The 18,421-nt window shown below is 35.3% G+C and overlaps 1 protein-coding gene across 1 annotated transcript; it reads right to left on the bottom strand.

The window, feature by feature from the left end:
* Window positions 1-12,568: 12,568 nt before the first annotated feature.
* Window positions 12,569-14,352, bottom strand: LOC149220798 (chaperone protein dnaJ 8, chloroplastic-like). Its single transcript, XM_089384910.1, has 3 exons — window positions 13,777-14,352; window positions 13,440-13,508; window positions 12,569-13,334 (listed from the first exon to the last, which is right to left on the bottom strand). The coding sequence occupies exons 1-3, from the start codon at window positions 13,990-13,992 to the stop codon at window positions 13,173-13,175; spliced, it is 447 nt and encodes a 148-aa protein (XP_089241036.1). The 5' UTR covers window positions 13,993-14,352; the 3' UTR covers window positions 12,569-13,172.
* Window positions 14,353-18,421: the final 4,069 nt, after the last annotated feature.

Raw genomic sequence — 18,421 nt, 5'->3', positions numbered from 1 at the left:
TGACCAAATCTATGACTAAACAGGTGGGAAGAGAAGAAAAGATAGGTACATTTCCTCATATGGAAAAGAAGCAAAGAACCAAGAGTCCTCCTTTGGTTGAAATATAAGATGATGATAGTGTTGACAAGTATTAACAAGTTATTTATGATTATATAGAATATTTAGAGACTGAAGAAAAAGAAGAGAAAAAAAATGCAAACGAAGGAAAGCTATCTGAAGAATAATGCCTTTATTGATGAAGATAATATAAAGCTATAGAAGAGGAAATGAGAGAAATCATAAGAAATCAATCTTCAAAGCAGGTTGAAACACTTTATGTGCCTTCAAAGGAGGAAGTTATATATCATCAAGAGAAATCCCTTCAAAAGAAAAAGAAGAGAAATAAAAAATTGAAAAAGACAATGCAAGAAATGCAAGTATTAAAGAGATACTTGAAATCAAAAAATGATTTGCTCACCAAACACAACCTCACATTTATGAAAGAAAATAAAATCTTGAGGAGTAAAATAAGGGATTGCAAGAAGAAAATAACATGATTTCTACACAGACCTACAAGTGTTATGAAAAGTAGAAGGCACTTAAAGTTGAAAACAAGAATTTGAAAGTGGAGATACTCATGAAGAGGCCCAAATCAAAGGGACAATCATCACAATATCCTAAAGACATTGTGGACCTTCCATTATAGGCAAAAAAAAAATGTGATGAAAATAATGATAGTTTTGGGAAAAAATATGCGGACATACTTCACCTTCAGTCCAAGGGAATGCCAGTCCTCTCTTTCATCAAGAATTTTGCTATGGTTTTATGATTTCTATAGCCCTTTTGTTTCACGAAGTTTCATTATAGAATCTATAATAGCCTCTGGTTCAGGTGCGCAATCTGGTGAATAGACATCCACATGAATTAACTTATCTACTTCGTGAATGGTACTATAAGAATTTGTACTAAACATTTCTCTGTGATAGTACATGCTCCTAGGGAAACTGCATATTTTGGTTTCGACATTTGTTCATATAATCAATCTCACTATAGAAGGAGCCTTTTTCATTGTCACAGTCCCCATTGTTATAATGAGGTTAGCTCATCTAGGACTAGATCTTGGTACCAAACCATATTTATCGGAGTCGAATCATGAACCTATTAATGAAGCGAATTCATTGAAACCACAATTAGTACTATAAAGGAGCAGTCATAAACTGGAGAGTCTAGCCCAATTCCTTTGACAAATCATTTTACTCTCTTAGTTATTTATGACAATATTTTCCCATATTTTTCCAATGTAATTACTTTCCCAAGATATTTTTATTGAATTTTTAATTTTCAAAATTTCATGTAATTAATTGCATTGTAAATGAAAATTGCAAATTGGGCCTGGAGTATTCCCTAAAATTTCTGATGCTTTGCTAAGAGTTCATCTTCCTCAGACGTAAGGAAACAGGTTAATGGCCCAAGGCCTAAAGGCATCTGGCAGGGGTGAAATCATGCCCCCTTACAGACCACTAGTGTGTAATTTCAAGTGGTGTGGTTTTCCTTGAATAACAATGATGAGTCTGTCTGCAGTTAGTGATGGCTATCCTCATTGCTAGTTTGACAACTAGTTATGATAGGTTTTCCCATTGTGTAAAAGATAAATAAATAAATAGAATTGTAGATTCAAGTAGAATTCGTAAATTGTCCTTTGTTGTGATATGAGGTTTGGGTAAAATATATAACGTGTTTTTTTCGTGGATGTCTCGAGAGGGTGAGTTTCATACTCTCCCAAACTTAAACAACTTTGAGACACCCAGTCAATGTGCAATCAACATAGGTACTCTAACAAGAACAATGCAATACAGATTGCTAAATTCACCCAGATCTGATTTTTAGAGATTGAATCCACGATTTGAGTGCCTAGCAAGGTTGATTGGATCAAATTTTATCTTTAGAATAGGATGCAATTAATAAAGAAAAGAAATTTTGGGCATTTTGTTGAATTTTTGCCTATAAAGGCAAGTGAACTTTGCTTTCCAAGATATGTTACTATTTTTCAAAACTTGGATTTTGACTTAAGAGCTCAAATTTTGTTTCTTGGCCCAAATTTAGTTGTTTTAATCAATTCATGGAGTGCTTTTGAAGTTTCCAATCATCTATCCAAGTTAGGTGTTCTTATTGAGTTGTGGAAGGGACCCCACCACTCAAACTAGTACACTCTTTCATTGTTGTGCTTTAATATGATATAAATTTGCTTGTTAATGTTGTCTATTATCATATTTCTCTTGTTTACATGCTCTAATTGTTGGGTGTGGAGCCTGATTGTCTTTTGTATTCAAAGGTATCGCCGCATTGGACCCCAGTTCATAATATTCACTACAGGGGGAGTCCGAGGGGGCGGCTACGACCTTTGGGAGCCCCTCCCTAGCGAGGTGATCGGGGGAAGCGCCCCCGAAGCTAAAAATAGATGTAAAATTTCCTTGTAAAATGTTGTAATTTCGTAGTCAATCTGGTCCATTCATTAGGCGGAGATCTGATGGTAGAAGTTATGTTTAATTTAGGGTTTTTTGCCCTAGAAGGCAACCCCTCATTATATATGAGGGAATTGTATTGCGTCTATGTAGATCTATATTCTGAGTGAGGAAGAGAGAGGAGATTGAGAGCAAAGAGGGAATTACAGTAGATATATTGTAGGTTGTATCTCTTCAGTTTGCTGGATAATATAAAAGGAAGGACTGGTTGTTTCTCCATGGACGTAACCCAAACTGGTGAACCACGTATATCTATGTCTCTCTTGTTTTATTTGTTTTCTATGTTTATATTTCTGCAATATTTTATGTGTTCCATTTCTCTGTAATATATAATTTTCTAACAACTGGTATCAGAGCTGAATTTTTACTTGGCTGATAAACTCGCAGGAGAGAAGGGTTCCTGGTTCGAGTTGGAGCAATGGCGGAAGATGGTAGGTTTAGGGTCGAAAAATTTAATGGCCAAAACTACCAGCAGTGGAAGATGCAGATGGAAGATTATCTATATCAGAGAGATATGTACCAACCATTGAGCGGAAAGGCAAAGAAGTCGACGAGTATGACAGACATAGAATGGGATATTCTCAACAGAAAGGCACTTGGAACAATACGGTTGTGCCTAGCGGCGTCGGTAGTGTTTAATATTTCAAAGGAAACGACAACAGAGGGTTTAACATCGACAATGGCCAAACTATATGAAAAATCCTCGGCCTCAAATAAGGTATTTATTATGAAGTGTTTATTTAATATGAAAATGTCAAAAGGTAGATCTGTTGTTGATCATTTAAATGAATTTAATACAGTTACGAGTCAGTTAAGTTCTGTAGGGGTAACTTTTGATGATGAAGTTAAGGCTCCGTTATTTTTGTGCTCATTGCCAGAAAGTTGGAATGGTTTAGTTATGGCCATTAGTAACTCTGTCTCTGGATCTAGTACTTTAAAGTTTGATGATATTGTCGATGCAATCCTTAGCAAAGAAATGCGACGAAACAGCTCCAGTGAGACATCAGGGAATGCTTTGATTGCAGAGACTAGGGGAAGAAAAATGGAAAGAGGAAAGAGCCCTGGATATCACAGTAAGTTAAGAAAAGGTAGATCCAAGTCCAGATCGGGGATAGTGTGCTAGAAATGCAGGAAGAAAGGACACCTGAAGAAAGACTGCAAGTCTTGAAAGGGAAAATAAGGAGACGCGCAGCAAGAAAATAATCATGAAGTATATGTAATAGGTGATGTGTTGCAGGATGCTTTGATTCTTTCTTTAGAAAATATTATTGATGCCTGGGTGGTAGATTCAGGGGCCTCATCCCATGCCACACCTGATAGGAAACATTTTCATGATTATGTTCAAGGAGATTTTGGACAGGTTTGATTGAGCGATGATAAACCCTATAAAATCATTGCAATGGGTACAGTTTTCATAAAACAACAGAATGGAAATCAATGGCTATTGAAGGAGGTAAGTCATGTTCTAGATCTGAAGAGAAATCTTATTTCAACAAGGCAGTTGGGAGGTGAACGCTGTGTGACTACTCTTACAGATAAAACCTGGAAGGTCACTAAAGGATCCCTGGTAATAGCAAAAGAAGAAAAGGTTGGTACATTGTATTTATGCAATGATATTTCTAATTATGTTAATGCTTTAACCTCTACAGGAGAAGATACGGCATTGTGGCATCATAGGCTCGGGCACATGAGTGAGAAGGGAATGCAGATTCTTCACTCAAGAAATTTGTTGCCAGGTTTGAAGCATGTTGATTTAAAATTCTGTGAGAATTGTGTTTATGGAAAATAGAAGAGAGTCAGATTCCTCAGAGTTGGGAAAGAAAAGAAGAGCGAAAATTTAGAGCTTGTGCATACATATGTATGGGGACCTGCTCAGGTATCATCTCTTGGTGGATCTCGTTATTATGTTACTTTTATTGATGATACAACCAGAAAAACTTGGATTTATTGTATTCAAAATAAATCTAATGTATTTGATACTTTCAAGAAATGGAAAGATTTAGTTGAAAATGAGACATGAAAAAGGTTGAAGTGTCTCAGATCAGACAATGGAGGTGAATATTGCAGCAAAGAGTTTGATAGGTACTATTCAGATAATGGAATTCACAGAGAGAAGACAGTTCCAGGGACACCACAAAAAAATGGTGTGTAAGAAAGGATGAACAGGACAATCATAGAGCGTGCAAGGTGCATGAGATTACATGCACAATTGCCTTTACAATTTTGGGTAGATGTTGTAAATATTGTTGTTTATCTAATAAACAAATGGCCTTCAAGTTCCTTGGATGGTGGTATTCCAAAGGAGGAATGGACGGTTAAAAAGGTAAACTACTCATTTTTAAAGACTTTTGGTTGTGAAGCCTTTGTCCACATTAATAAAGAAAATAGAACAAAGCTTGAGGCAAAAACAAAGAAATGTACCTTTATTGGATATGGTGTTAATGATTTTGGTTATCGCTTTTATGATTATGAAAAACACAAAATCATTAGGAGCAGAGATGTCATATTCAATGAAAAGGTTTTGTATAAGGTTCAATTGCAGGAAAAGAAACAGCAAAAAGAAAACAGAGAATACACAGTGCTTGACGAGATCACAGAAAAAGTGATGGTGCCTAAAAATCATAATGATCAGCGTCCAGAACAACAACCACAATAGAAACAAGCACCTCAAACACCTGAAAGTGGTGTTAGAAGATCTACTAGGATAAGTAGAACCCCTGAACGATACTCTCCTTCATTATATTATGTATTGTTGATTGATTCTGGCGAACCAAAATGTTATGAAGAAGCAGTACAAGTAGAAACCAGGAAGAAGTGGGAGCAAGCCATGAAAGAAGAGATGGACTCCTTAACACATAACCAGACTTGGGACTTAGTCAAGTTGCATGCAGGTAAAACAACATTGTAGAATAAATGGGTTTACAAGTTGAAGGAAGATGATGGAGGTAGAAAAAAGGTATAAAGCTAGACTTGTGGTGAAAGGATTTGCACAGAAAAAGGTATAGACTTTGATGAGATATTTTCTCTTGTTGTGAAAATGACTTCAATCAGAACTATTTTAAGTCTAGTAGTAGTTGAAGATTTGCATCTTGAACAGTTAGATGTAAAGACAGCGTTTCTCCATGGGGATTTGGAGGAAAAGATATATATGCAGCAGCCACAAGGATATGAGGTAAAAGGGAAGAAGAAACTAGTGTGCAAGTTAAAGAAGAGCTTGTATGGCTTAAAACAGGTTCCAAGGCAGTCGTATATAGAACTTGACAGGTTTATGTCTGAACAAGGTTATACTAGATGTCACTCTGATCATTGTGTTTATCTCAAAAGACAAAATGATGGCAGCAATCTTATATTGTTATTGTATGTAGATGACATGCTTGTTGCAGGTTCTAATATGCAAGAAATAAATGTGCTCAAAATAAAATTGGCGGACTCATTTGCAATGAAGGATTTGGGTGCTGCAAAACAAATCCGTGGTATGAGAATAATTAGAGACAGGAAGAATCGCAAATTAACATTGTCTCAAAATGAGTACATAGAAAAGGTGTTGAAAAGGTTTAATATGCAGAATGAAAAACTAGTTAGTATACCTTTGGCTAGCCATTCCAAATTAAGTAAAGAGGAGTGTCCCAAGGCTCACGAAGAAATGGCTCATATGTCTAAAGTTCCATATGCATCAGCAGTGGGAAGCTTGATGTATGCAATGGTCTGCATAAGGCTTGATATTGCACATGCAGTGGGAGTTGTAAGCATGTGCATGAACAATCCAGGAAAAGAACAATGGATGGTGGTGAAGTGAATTCTCAGGTATTTGAGAGGTACCACAAATCAAGCATTATGCTTTGGTGGTTCAAACATTGCTCTATAGGGATATGTTGATGCAGATATGGCAGGTGATAGAGATAACAACAGGAGCACAACAGGGTATGTGCTTATTGTAGGTGGAACAGCTGTTAGTTGGGTCTCAAAACTGCAAAGTGTTGTTGCACTCTCAACAACAGAAGCAGAATATGTTGTTGCTATAGAGGCTAGTAAAGAAATGATTTGGTTACAAAGGTTTCTAGATGAATTAGGTAAGAAGCAGGAGTTGGGTAGGTTATACAGTGACAGCCAGAGTGCCATACATCTTGCAAAGAACTCTGCATTTCATTCCAATACTAAACATATACAGCGCAAGTACCATTTCATACGGTCAGCGTTGGAAGATCAACAGTTGAAGCTGGAAAAGATACACACTAGCCAAAATCCTGCATATATGTTAACAAAAGTTGTAACCAGGGAGAAACTGAGAATCTGCTCAGTTTCAATTGGTCTTCAAGTATGAAGAAGAAGATGAGAAACAACAAGGTCCAAAGTGGAGTCATTGTCCAGCGAATGAAGCAGCGGTGGAGTTGCTATAATCAGTCTCCAAGTGGGAGATTGTTGGGTGTGGACCCTGATTATCTTTTGTATTCAAAGGTATCGCCGCATTGGACCCCAGTTCATAATGGGGCAGCAACGTCGCTTGTAAAATATTCACTACAGGGGGATCCAAGGGGGGGCGACTGCGACCTTTGGGATCCCCCCCCCTGGCGAGGGGATCGAGGGCAGCGCCCCCGAAGCTAAAAATATATATAAATTTGCCTTGTAAAATGTTGTAATTTCATAGTCAATCTGGGTCGTTCATTAGGTGGAGCTCTCACTGTAGAAGTTATGTTTAATTTAGGGTTTTTTGCTCTAGAAGGCAACCCCTCGCTATTTATGAGGGAATTGTATTACATCTATGTAGATCTGTATTCTAAGTGAGGAAGAGAGAAGAGATTGAGAGTGACGAGGCAATGTAGTGGATCTACTGTAGGTTGTATCTCTTCAGTTTGTTGGATAATATAAAAGGAAGGACTGGTTGTTTTTCCATGGACATAGTCCAAATTGGGTGAACCACGTATATCTGTGTTTCTCTTGTTTTATGCGTTTTCTGTGTTTATATTTCTGCAATATTTTATGTGTTCCATTGCTCTGTAATATATAATTTTCTAACACTAATTAGATTTTGTAAATTAGATATAAGATTGTTTATAAAACTAGTTTCTTAGTCATTGTGTAAATATGCTTTAAGACTAGTTTTAAAACATATGTTTATAAGTGTTATTTTCTTATTATATCATGGTTATATTATTTACTTTTGAATGTTTTCAATATTGTTTTAATTTAGTTATGTCATCTGATTCTTAGTGTAAGCTCACTAGACATTATAAGCCACATATCACTATATTGCATTAATATATCATACCATCCATATTCATTCAGTGTTGCATCAATAGAATATATCTTTTGTGTGTGTTTAAGTGTGTTTATGACTCTTATTTATCACTGAGTAGTTATTTGAAGGAACAATATAATTGGCAAAATTTCCCAAGGCACCGAGAGTGCCATTCACCATCTTTCTCGGCGAAGAAGGCCCCAACTTCTAGATAACTTTTCCACTTAGCCTTGAGCTAACAAACACCATAGCTCTTTGTTTTTCATCTAATGCTTTCCTTAAAATAAATTAATGGTTTGGGAACATGCTGGTTAATAGGATGAGTAGAATATTAGGAGTGATCACCCATTTTCACTCTCACAAAAGGGGAAGGTCATAGTACATTCTCAACCTCTTAACTAGTATTGGGTCAAAATCATTTAAATTGACTAAAAGACTATCAGAGCATCCACTTGCCTTTAGTGGCAAGAAATGCCCTAGTGCATTAATCAATCATTTGGATTAAAAACCCCTTTGAACATTTTCATTTCCAAGAATTTGAGTGAAAGCTTGATATTTTGAACATCATTGCACAAAGAACATTGAATTTTGTGAGAATTCTCAATATATGCCCAATAGGAAGTGTTCATAAATCAAGTCAATGTGTTTTACATTTCAAGCTTGTGTGATTAGATTAAAAGTTTTGTTTCATGCTTCCTTAACTTAGTTTTTAGTTTTGACTTTTAATTTTAAACTCAACCTAGAAGTGACAGTGAATCTAATCTAACTCATTACATATTGTAGTGTGCTTCCAAGTTTACGAACACAAAATTGACATGAATATTGTGTTCTAGTTTAGGTTTCTAAATTAGCTTGACAAGGACCAAGATGGAGCCCCCCAACATGAGACCCTCCCAATAACAAAAGATGAGAAGGAAGCTTGGAAGATTGAGTCTAGATCAATAGTTTCCAAATTAGTAAGTCAACCTTTAGATGAGGAGGACAGATCAACTCTTATTTCTATCAGGTGATCTTGATGGTTCATGCAAACATTGAGAGATGCTTAGGAGTGTTGCAGGGTCCTAGGATCATAGTCATGAAGAGTAAGCATCTAAAGAAGTTTTTAAATGACATGACACTAGTAAATATCATCACTAAAGAAGTAACATACCAACATGTTTAGAGGAATTCCATGGTGGAGGATGATATGTGGGACAATTGTGCCAAGGGTGGAGGGAAAGCCAGTCCTAAGTGGCTCTTCAAGAAGTTCCTCTTTGAGAGGGAAGGTTGATGTTTGTAGCATTAGATAAGAATAGTTGAGGTTCCATTACACCAAAACCCACATGCATTATTAAATTTCCAAACCATTAACGTTATCTTGAGTGTGAAATTAGTCCCATTTTCTCAATGTGGTAGGTAGTCCATGTGATCAATTCCTAGAGGTCTAACAATTAGTCCAACACAAGTGAGAGAGTGATAAGGATTTTCACTCAGTGTGCAGGTCTAAAGAAGAAAAGAGCAAATGCCATGAATGGAAAAAAGAGAATAACCTAGCTCTTAGAAATTGAAGGGGTTGTACACACTAGGTGTAGAGGAAACTTCAAGAAGTCCTACAACAAGCAAAAGAAAGGGGCAGTGGTACAAATTTTTGGGAATGCAAAATAGGTTATTTGGTGCAGTAGAACAACGATGTTTTCCTGTAATTTTTTATTGTTTTCCTAGTGACAAATATTCACATTTTGGTAGCTCTTACAATATTGATGTAATTTTAATGAAAATTTGATAGTTTAAGGGTAGAAAGTTCTATGTGTATTTTGGAGATTGGTTTCTTTTAGCTTCCGTTGATTTTTTATTTCCAAATAAATTTCTAACAATGATCTAGATGGGATCATTATATTATTTGTCATTCACCTTGATGCTTTTAGAGTGGAAAAACTGAAGGAATCAATTTACAAGAGTAGTTTTATTGATGTGACCCAGTTTGGAAAATTAGGGTCTAAAAACTTTTAGGGCTAGTTTGAGGCCTTAAATGACATTTTTTTTGTGTAAAACTTTCCCTCTTATGAGTGGGGCCTTGTGACGTCGTTTTACATTCGAAAATATTTCCAACGGTGCAAAAATCACATCAATCAAAGTTTGTATGCAAAAGTCATACTTCCTAGAAGTTGACCTATCATGATTGACCACCATAATTCGAGAAGAAGCCATGTCAACCCCCGTTACTTCTAAAAGGGGCTAGACATGTGAGCGCTATGAAGAACACTCTAGAAAGGTTAAATTGTAGCTCATGGTGAAGTTGAATGGAACAAGTCTAACCCCTAGTTGGTTATCAATATTTGTTATATCCAAACCACTAGGAGGAGAAGGGGATCCATTCTATATGCTTGCATTTTGTTTCATAGTAGAGAAAACTAATTGAGAGTGGATAGACAAAGAGAGCATAATAGAGAGGGTTTTTGTTTTGTAACATCCCATGGGCCACAAGTCTTAGGCAACTCCATAGAGAGCACCTTTTCCTTTGTATTTTCATCATTTCAATTCTAGATAAAAGAGAGCAAAGTAGCCTCACTTTCCAGCTGAGTTTTCTCCTGAAAGGGTTTCTCAAAGAATATCATAGTGTTCATTGTGGTTTGTGAGTGATTTTATTACCTATTCTCTATTTTCCACATATTATCTATTACATGCATAAATGACAAAACAATAATAACATATCTAGAATCTAAAAGGAATTAACCCTTAAAAGTATAGATTTCAATTTATTTTCACAGATTTGTTGTGGCAAATTGTCTAGTGGAATATCCATAACAAGTTACAGTTCAAGCAAGTGTATTTTGTTCTATGAACTGAAAAATTGAATCTAAATTAACTTTTCAGTAAGAAAATCATAAGGAATTCTTTTATCTGGGTTGGTGGAAAAGAGATATTAACAATTACTTGAGGAGTACATCCAAGGTCTTGGGCAATATTCCCAACATTAATGGCTTATTTTCTAAGCTTGGTGGTGTACTTTTGCACACACTATCCTTGCTTTCACTAAAAGTAATGTTAACATATCCATTGCTCCACTTCATTCTCAGTAGGGCTAGGTTTCCTTATTCAAGGGTTTAATGATCTATAAACTACTATGAACATTTTGCTAGAAAAATTGTCACAACATCTCTAATAAAATACTAAAATCTCACTATGAAGGTTGTTTTTGTTTAAATCTCGAATTTTTTAATACTAGTTTTTTGCTTTAATGCACAAAAAAATTAAAATGTGAAAATTAGAGAACATAAACTCACACACTCTCCATAAATAAACACAAAATTTACCTTAGGAAACTCATACAAGAGAAAACTAGTTAGAAGGTGAAGCCACTATACTCTCTTTTATCTAGTATGGAGATATGCACATACAAAGAAAGAGGTACGCTTTGTGGACGTACCTGAGACCTGTGGCCTGTACGATTTCTACAAAATCATATCCCCCTCTATTCTTCTCTCTAACTTGCCACTCCCAGTTGCTCTACTCAACAATGGAACAAATATAATGACATAGAATGGAACCCCCACTCCTCCTAGTGGCCTAGTATTTACCATAGCTCGATAGCCATCTTGGGGTAAGGCTTTGACTATCTCAACCCTCAATTAGAGTTACAGTTTTTGACCTTCTAGAATCTTCTTGAAAGCGCACGTGTGACTAAGCTCCATATGCATGAGTAACGAGTGCTTACGTGGAATCCTCTCGTACCATGGCGATCAACATGGTAGGTCACCTTGCAGGAAGCATAACTTTTGCATATTAGATCCAGTTCATGTGATTTTTACACAGATGGAAAGATATTCTAAGTGTAGATCAACATCAATGAATCTGAGCTAAAACGAATAAAATTTTGACCCAAAAAATGTCATTTGATGCCTCAAAATGGCTCCAGAAAATTTCAAACCTCAATTTTCCAAAGGGTTATTTCTCCATTTTTTCCCACTCTAAAAGAATCGAGATGGATGAAAAATAATATAATGATCCAATCCAAATCATTTAACAATCAAATTCCAACAATATTTGTTAAATATCCTCCTCTCTATATATGAAAGTCAAAATACGTTCACAAACTTCATCTTCAACTTTGATTTCATAACAAAAAAATAGATTGAAATTTTTTATAATTAAAATTTTTAAAGATTAAAATGGTTTAGTTCTCCTAAAATCTGCTCAAGAGTAATCTCTACTTGACTTCAATCTGCTTATGCTCTCATTTATCATTCAAACCTAGCCAAAATAGATTTGTATTCAATAAATTTCCACTAATTCTTTCAATCATTAAGGTAGAATGAAAAAAAAACAATGAATGAATTTTTACTGTTTTCGAAAGACTACAAGCACAGAGCTTTAAATCCACTCTAAAGAATCCTTTTAAAGCTCCTCAGCACCCTGCCATTGTTGGCCACTCTGCCCCTCTACATTTCTTCTTGGACACTTCACCCACACTTCAATTTCCCTCTTCACCTTTGTTGCTATTGAACAAATTAGATTTAGCATCAGTGCTCCACTGGATGGCTCCATAATCGAAGTCTTCGAAAATTAAAGTCTAAAGCATACTTTGTCAGCCCTCCAAAATGATCAGAGTAATTATTTATAAAGCAAATAATTCAAAAACATTGAAATTGAATATATTTCAGTTAAAATATGGGAAACACGCACATATTTATACATGTCAAATAAAGCCTCTGATATAGTAAACTATAAAAATCATGATTAACATTAACATCTCTTTTCTGCAAATAAAGTTTAAACACAGTGATTGCCAATGGTTCCAGCCAATCTTCCTTCAATAATGTTTGTGAACGACAGTAAACCACAAAAAAGTATATAATAGAAATAAAATACAGCATTTCATCTCAAATTATATAACAGAATTAAAATACAACATTTCATCTCAATGAACCAAGATCTCTTACTCAAAATAATGGTTTCCATCAATTGAGTAGCGTTGTAAAAACAAATATAGTTAGGAGCTCTTCATTTAAGAGCAAATCCCCATAATCTTCCCATGGTCCCCTGATAGAGATCTCAAAAGTGTGTACCAGTCGTTGAGATAAAAGTAAACGCAACATATGTACAAGTAGTATAATAATCAAAACTCAGGAGCAAAGTAAATGAATTATTAAGATCTCAACAAGCTGTAGTATTATCAACTGGATTGAGAAGTCTTTTGTGCAGTGGGAGCTAATGTAAGAGAAATAAGATTAGCTATACAAGTAGAAGAATATTTTGTCAAGCAGGTGAGTGAAGCAGGTCCATGGGCTTTGATATGGCAGTTATTATATTGTCAAAAGCTGGAGATTCATAGGTAGCTCATAAACGGGGATGACTCATGGAGAGGCAATGACTTTCTGCAAGGCAAAAGGACATGGATACAGAGTTTATGATGAAGATCTCATCAGGCATAAATGTTAATATGGGAGGAATAATTATCAGGCATAAATGTTAACATGGGAGGAATAATCAAGGGTGCCAGCTCCTTCCCATCCCATCCATTCTTCCCAAGAATCTTCTCCCACTCCCATCAGGTCCTCCACATGGTAATCAGCAGAACAGTTTTGATGTTTTGCCTTTTCCAAACTGGACATTAGAGTCTGCTCATTCATCACAAAAGCAACCACAATCAGAACCATGGGCATGCATAACAGTCCCATGTTATAAACTGAAAGACACAAATCACTCATACGCAAGCAAGTTACCTCATAGGCATGATTGATCTTGTTAAATTGAACCCCACAGTCATTTCCTTTGCAAACATCTGGATGATACTGTAACAAGATGATATCAACATATGAGTTCATAATTTTTATCTTCAAAAAACTTTTGAAAATGGATCATAAATCTTTCTTTCTGTGATCAGTGGCATGGCCAGACCATACTTTTTTCTTAAAAACATGCTTAAACATAGAACCTAACATTTCTAATTTCTATCTCTAAACTGTAGCAAGCTCTTCTGCTTCAGAAATGGAATACTTGTTATTGAAGCTATCTGAACTTGAAAGTAGAAGAATTAGTTTCAAGTGGGTACTTCTATACCTGCAACGCAAGACGACGGTAGGATCTTTTCACATCTTTCTCAGTAGCCCCAGGGCTCAATCTCAGTGTCTCATACTCCTCTTTCATCCCAGAGAAAGCAACAGAAGCCATCACAATTACATTGCCCCTGCCTCCCAAATTCTTCTTCTCTCCGTTCTTTCTTCTTAAGAACGAGTTACTGTTAGCACTCACAAGCCTTCCAACCTTGGCAGCCATGATCTCTTAAAAGATAATCCGCTGACTTACAAACAGAGGTTGAAGCCCAGCATAAAACCCAATCTAACCCTCCAGATTCCAAGTGGGTATAACGAAATCCAGTTACTAGCCTCCAGAAAAACCAAAACAAACAGGAAGGATTGCTGCAGATATATGTATCAGAGCACAAGGGAAAAATGAGATGACAGGCCTAAGAGAAAAATGCAGACATCAATAGCCTTGGTGGGGCAAGCGCAAGTACATAAAAAAATCCCAAACCCACCCGAAAGAAACACTTCACAGACCGGATTCTGACGAGCTCGGCCCTTTGCGAAACAAATAAAGTCAGGAAACAACGACAGAGACGTGTGCCAAAATTTAAAGGATAACTTGTGCTTTTAAAAAAAAAAAAAAGCGCTGTGGCCAATGGAATCCTTCACCATTCTTGAAAGCAATCTTCACATAAAACACGGCGGTTCGAATCAGTACTTCGTACTTTCTTACACAAGCATCAATACATTTTAAAGCAGATTATTTATCCGTTTTGTTTTTGAAAATGCAATAAAGCAAATTATTTATCCGTTTTGTTTTTGAAAATCCAATGATGCTAGGGAATGAGAAAAACTATTGTTTTTGAAAATCCAATGATGCTATGGAATGAAAAAAACTATTGCTTACTGTAAATTGTTGAAGTAATTTGATTCATTGTTATTAATATTGGTTTTGGTTTTTTAGAGTAATCTCTGACTGTAATTGTTAAAATAAGTTGGTTTATTGCTAATAGTATTAAGGATAATTATTTTTATTCTCTAATTTATAAAAAAAATCATTTTAAATTTTATTCTAAAACTTAAAAATAATTCCAACCTAAATAGTATTTACAAAAATTACTTTTTATTTTTATGAATTTAATTTTTATAATAAAATATATCTTACTTCCAAATAACTTATAATCTTAATTTAATCTAAGAAACTAAAAACTATATAAATATCACTAAAAACACACCATATTTCCAAATAACCTTTAACTTTAACCTAATTTATCAAACCAAACACTACATAAAATGCAGTATAACCTCTTACTACAAGACCTTATCAACCGACATATCCAATCATTTAATAATCCATATCTCCCTCCATTTAGAAAATTCCTTTTAAAATGACAATGTAATATTTCCCCACTATAATTTCGAAATTATTTTTAAAATGACAATGTAATCTTTCCCTACTCTAATTTAGCCAACTAATTTAACTGTTATATGATTGACTAATTTAATTGTTTTATGAAATTTAAGACATTTTTATTTTTCTTTTCAATATATATTTTAATCAATTTTTATTTAAAATTGATCAATAATTTTTAATATTGGACTGTATTACTGTGTTTGAAAAATGGAAATAGAAAAACATTTCATTTTAGAATGTGAGGTTTTTAAAGACAAGGAAAACAATTATGTAAATATAGTGATAGCGAACTCTTAAGCTGATTTCTTGGGATAATTTATTTATTGAGGGGACTCTTGAGAAATTGAGAGCACTCATTATCAAGTTGCATAGAAAAAAGGCTAAATACAAAAATCAAATGACCAGACAGTCTATCTCATCATAAATTTTTGAGAGCACCCATTATCAAGATGAGTAGAAAAAGGGCTAAATACAAAAATCAAATGACCAGACAGTCTATCTCATAATAAATTTTATTAAATGTCAAAACCAAGTTGTATAGGAAAAAGGCTAAATACAGAAATCAAATGACCAAACAGTGTCAAATGAGGAGGCAATCTACCTCATAATAGATTTTATTAAATGTCAAAAAGCCACTGATAATTTATTCATTGAGGGGACACTTGAGGAATTGAGAGCACTCATTATCAAGTTGCATAGGAAAAACGTTAAATACAGAAATCAAATGACCAAACAGTGTTATCTCATAATAAATTTTTGAGAGCACTCATTATCAAGTACAGTAGGAAAAAAGCTAAATACAGAAATCAAATGACCAGACAGTCTATTTCATAATAAATTTTATTAAATGTCAAAACCAAATTATATAGGAAAAAAGCTAAATACAGAAATTAAATGACTAAACAGTCTATCTCATAATAAATTTTATTAAATGTTAAAACTCAACTGCATAAGAAAAAGACTAAATACAAAAATCAGATAAAAATTTTATTAAATGTCAAAACGCAATTGATAATTTATTCATGGAAGAGACTCTTGCATTCATTATCAAAAAGCTAAATACAAAAATTAAAATAACCAAATAGTATTTTTCATAATAAATTTTATTAAATATCAAAAGCAACTCCGCAAAATATAAAAAAATACAAAAATCAGATGACAAGCCGTCTATCTCATAATAAATTTTATTAAATATCAAAACGCAACCAAATTCTGATGGCCATTCAAATTCGTTCTTATCCGTTGCCGCGTCACGCAAACCATGTATGATGATAGCAAAACCAGAAGTGAGCACATGGATAATCCAACCTTGGTGAGTCGTGTGTATCAAGCTTCAGCGTATGAACGTGATCTAAAATATTTATTTTCTTAATGAAACACGAGGCCACGTGTTTGATGAGCTGACTTTTAAAAAATGGAGTTGTCTATACTGCGATTTTTTGGAGATTCCGGTGACGGAATAGGCGGAAGAAATTGAGGTTAAATCTTGATTTGTTGCAGTTAAAATGGTATTTTAACTGCATATTTGCATTCAGCACCCTGAAAAACCCCTGGGACATTTTGATTGTGCAGAAACTAGCTATCAAACTTGCGATTCCAATAAATTGCTGCCGGATTTTGACTGAAAAAACCCACCGGAAAAGCTTCCAAAAAGTCTCATTATAGTAAGAGTTGTCTATAATGCGACTTTTTGGAAATTCCGGTGACGGAATCCGACGAAAGAAATTAAAGTTAAAGTGGATAATATTGAAATGAGATGAAAAATGATGGGCGATGTTTTCAACATCTTTTTTCTTTTTAATTTCTATCATTCAATATTAAATCCACAGGGTACTTAACAGGGGTCTTATAGTTCCCAAAATAGTATTGCGTGAGGGTAAGTGGGAGATATATTTCTCGTATTTTGTTTTGTTAGGTATTGGTGAGGGTACAATATAGTTATGTTTAAGAATAACATTTAAATACAACAGGGTAATTAAATAAGTGATTTAGTATTCAAGAATGTTTCAATAAAACACTTATTATTGTTTAGATAAAATTCATAAACCATTTATATAATTAAATTAATATTAATATAATATATATTTTTAAAATATAAAAATAATTTTAATTAATAAAAATAAATGTTAGTATTAAAATTTAAATAAAAGTTATTAGAATTTTAATAATAAAAAATATAAAAATTAGTATATAATTTTAAAATTAAAAGATATTTTATAAACATGTAATTTTGTTGATAAGGAGCCCACGGGGCTTTGGATTGACGGTGAATGGGTGCGCTGTTAAGGCACTCCTTGCGATAGGTCACTGGTTCAATTCCCCGTGGGTACTTAGTTTAGTCTTAACCTAGAAAAAAAAAAAATTTGTTGATAAGGATGTATATTTTAAAACAGAGTTTTTAATTTTAATTTTAATTGTGAATAATTATTAAGTCGATAAGTACATTTATCTACTCGAATGCGGGTGATAATCAAGTCAGTTATGGTGATTAGACGGTCGGGCGGCGGGAAGATGGCCACATGGCCACTTGCGTCTTCTCCCATGCCAACTTGAAGGGCATTCATGGCACCTTGCAGGTGCCATTAAATGAGTGCTCTGGCTGAGACCTCACCATAATGCTCATAGCAATGGCCTCCGCAGACCATAATGATATTCCTCCTCCCCTGCTCCACTGCGTTTGTCCTCCTCAAGCCGCAGACCATAATGTTATTTCTCCTCCCCTGCTCCACTGCGTTTGTCCTCCTCAAGCCGCAGAGCCCTGCTCTCGCACTGTAACGGGAAGCCGCTGCTGGTTGCTCAGTTGTATAGACCTTGGCAATGGGTTTCACTTCTCCCACACCAGGCTCTGCAATTTAGCTTCCGCTCAGACCTCCTTCGTTCACTCTCTGCGCAGTCATTCCACCAATCTCCCCATTGACAGCCCTGTTTTGAATCCTGCCATGGCTCGCATCCGCCACCGAATGCGGAGCAGGAGAGGAGGCACTCGTGGAGGGAGCATCTGACCTCTTGCAATGCCCAGCCCAAACTCTGTCTCCCCCTCCTCCTCAACTGACTTGCTAAATCCTTATGGCTCCTTCTCAGGCCGTTATCCCGACACCTGTAGCAGTAGGGGAAGAGCTTAGCTCCAAGGCGTAAGAAGGAGGGATGTCGTTATCCACACAACGAATTTTCCCCTTCCTCTGCACCCAGCTCCCCATACAACGCAATTCCATTTCCACAGCACCCTGCATCGACCTGTTATCATTGCTACCGTAACCATCACATT

The sequence above is a fragment of the Pinus tabuliformis genome, chromosome Q, assembly GCF_031772625.1.
Source record: "Pinus tabuliformis cultivar Carrire ecotype Pingquan chromosome Q, CPIR1, whole genome shotgun sequence".
NCBI lineage: Eukaryota > Viridiplantae > Streptophyta > Pinopsida > Pinales > Pinaceae > Pinus > Pinus tabuliformis.
The sequence above is the reverse complement of the archived record's forward strand: the minus strand, read 5'-3'. Positions and strand labels throughout refer to the sequence as shown.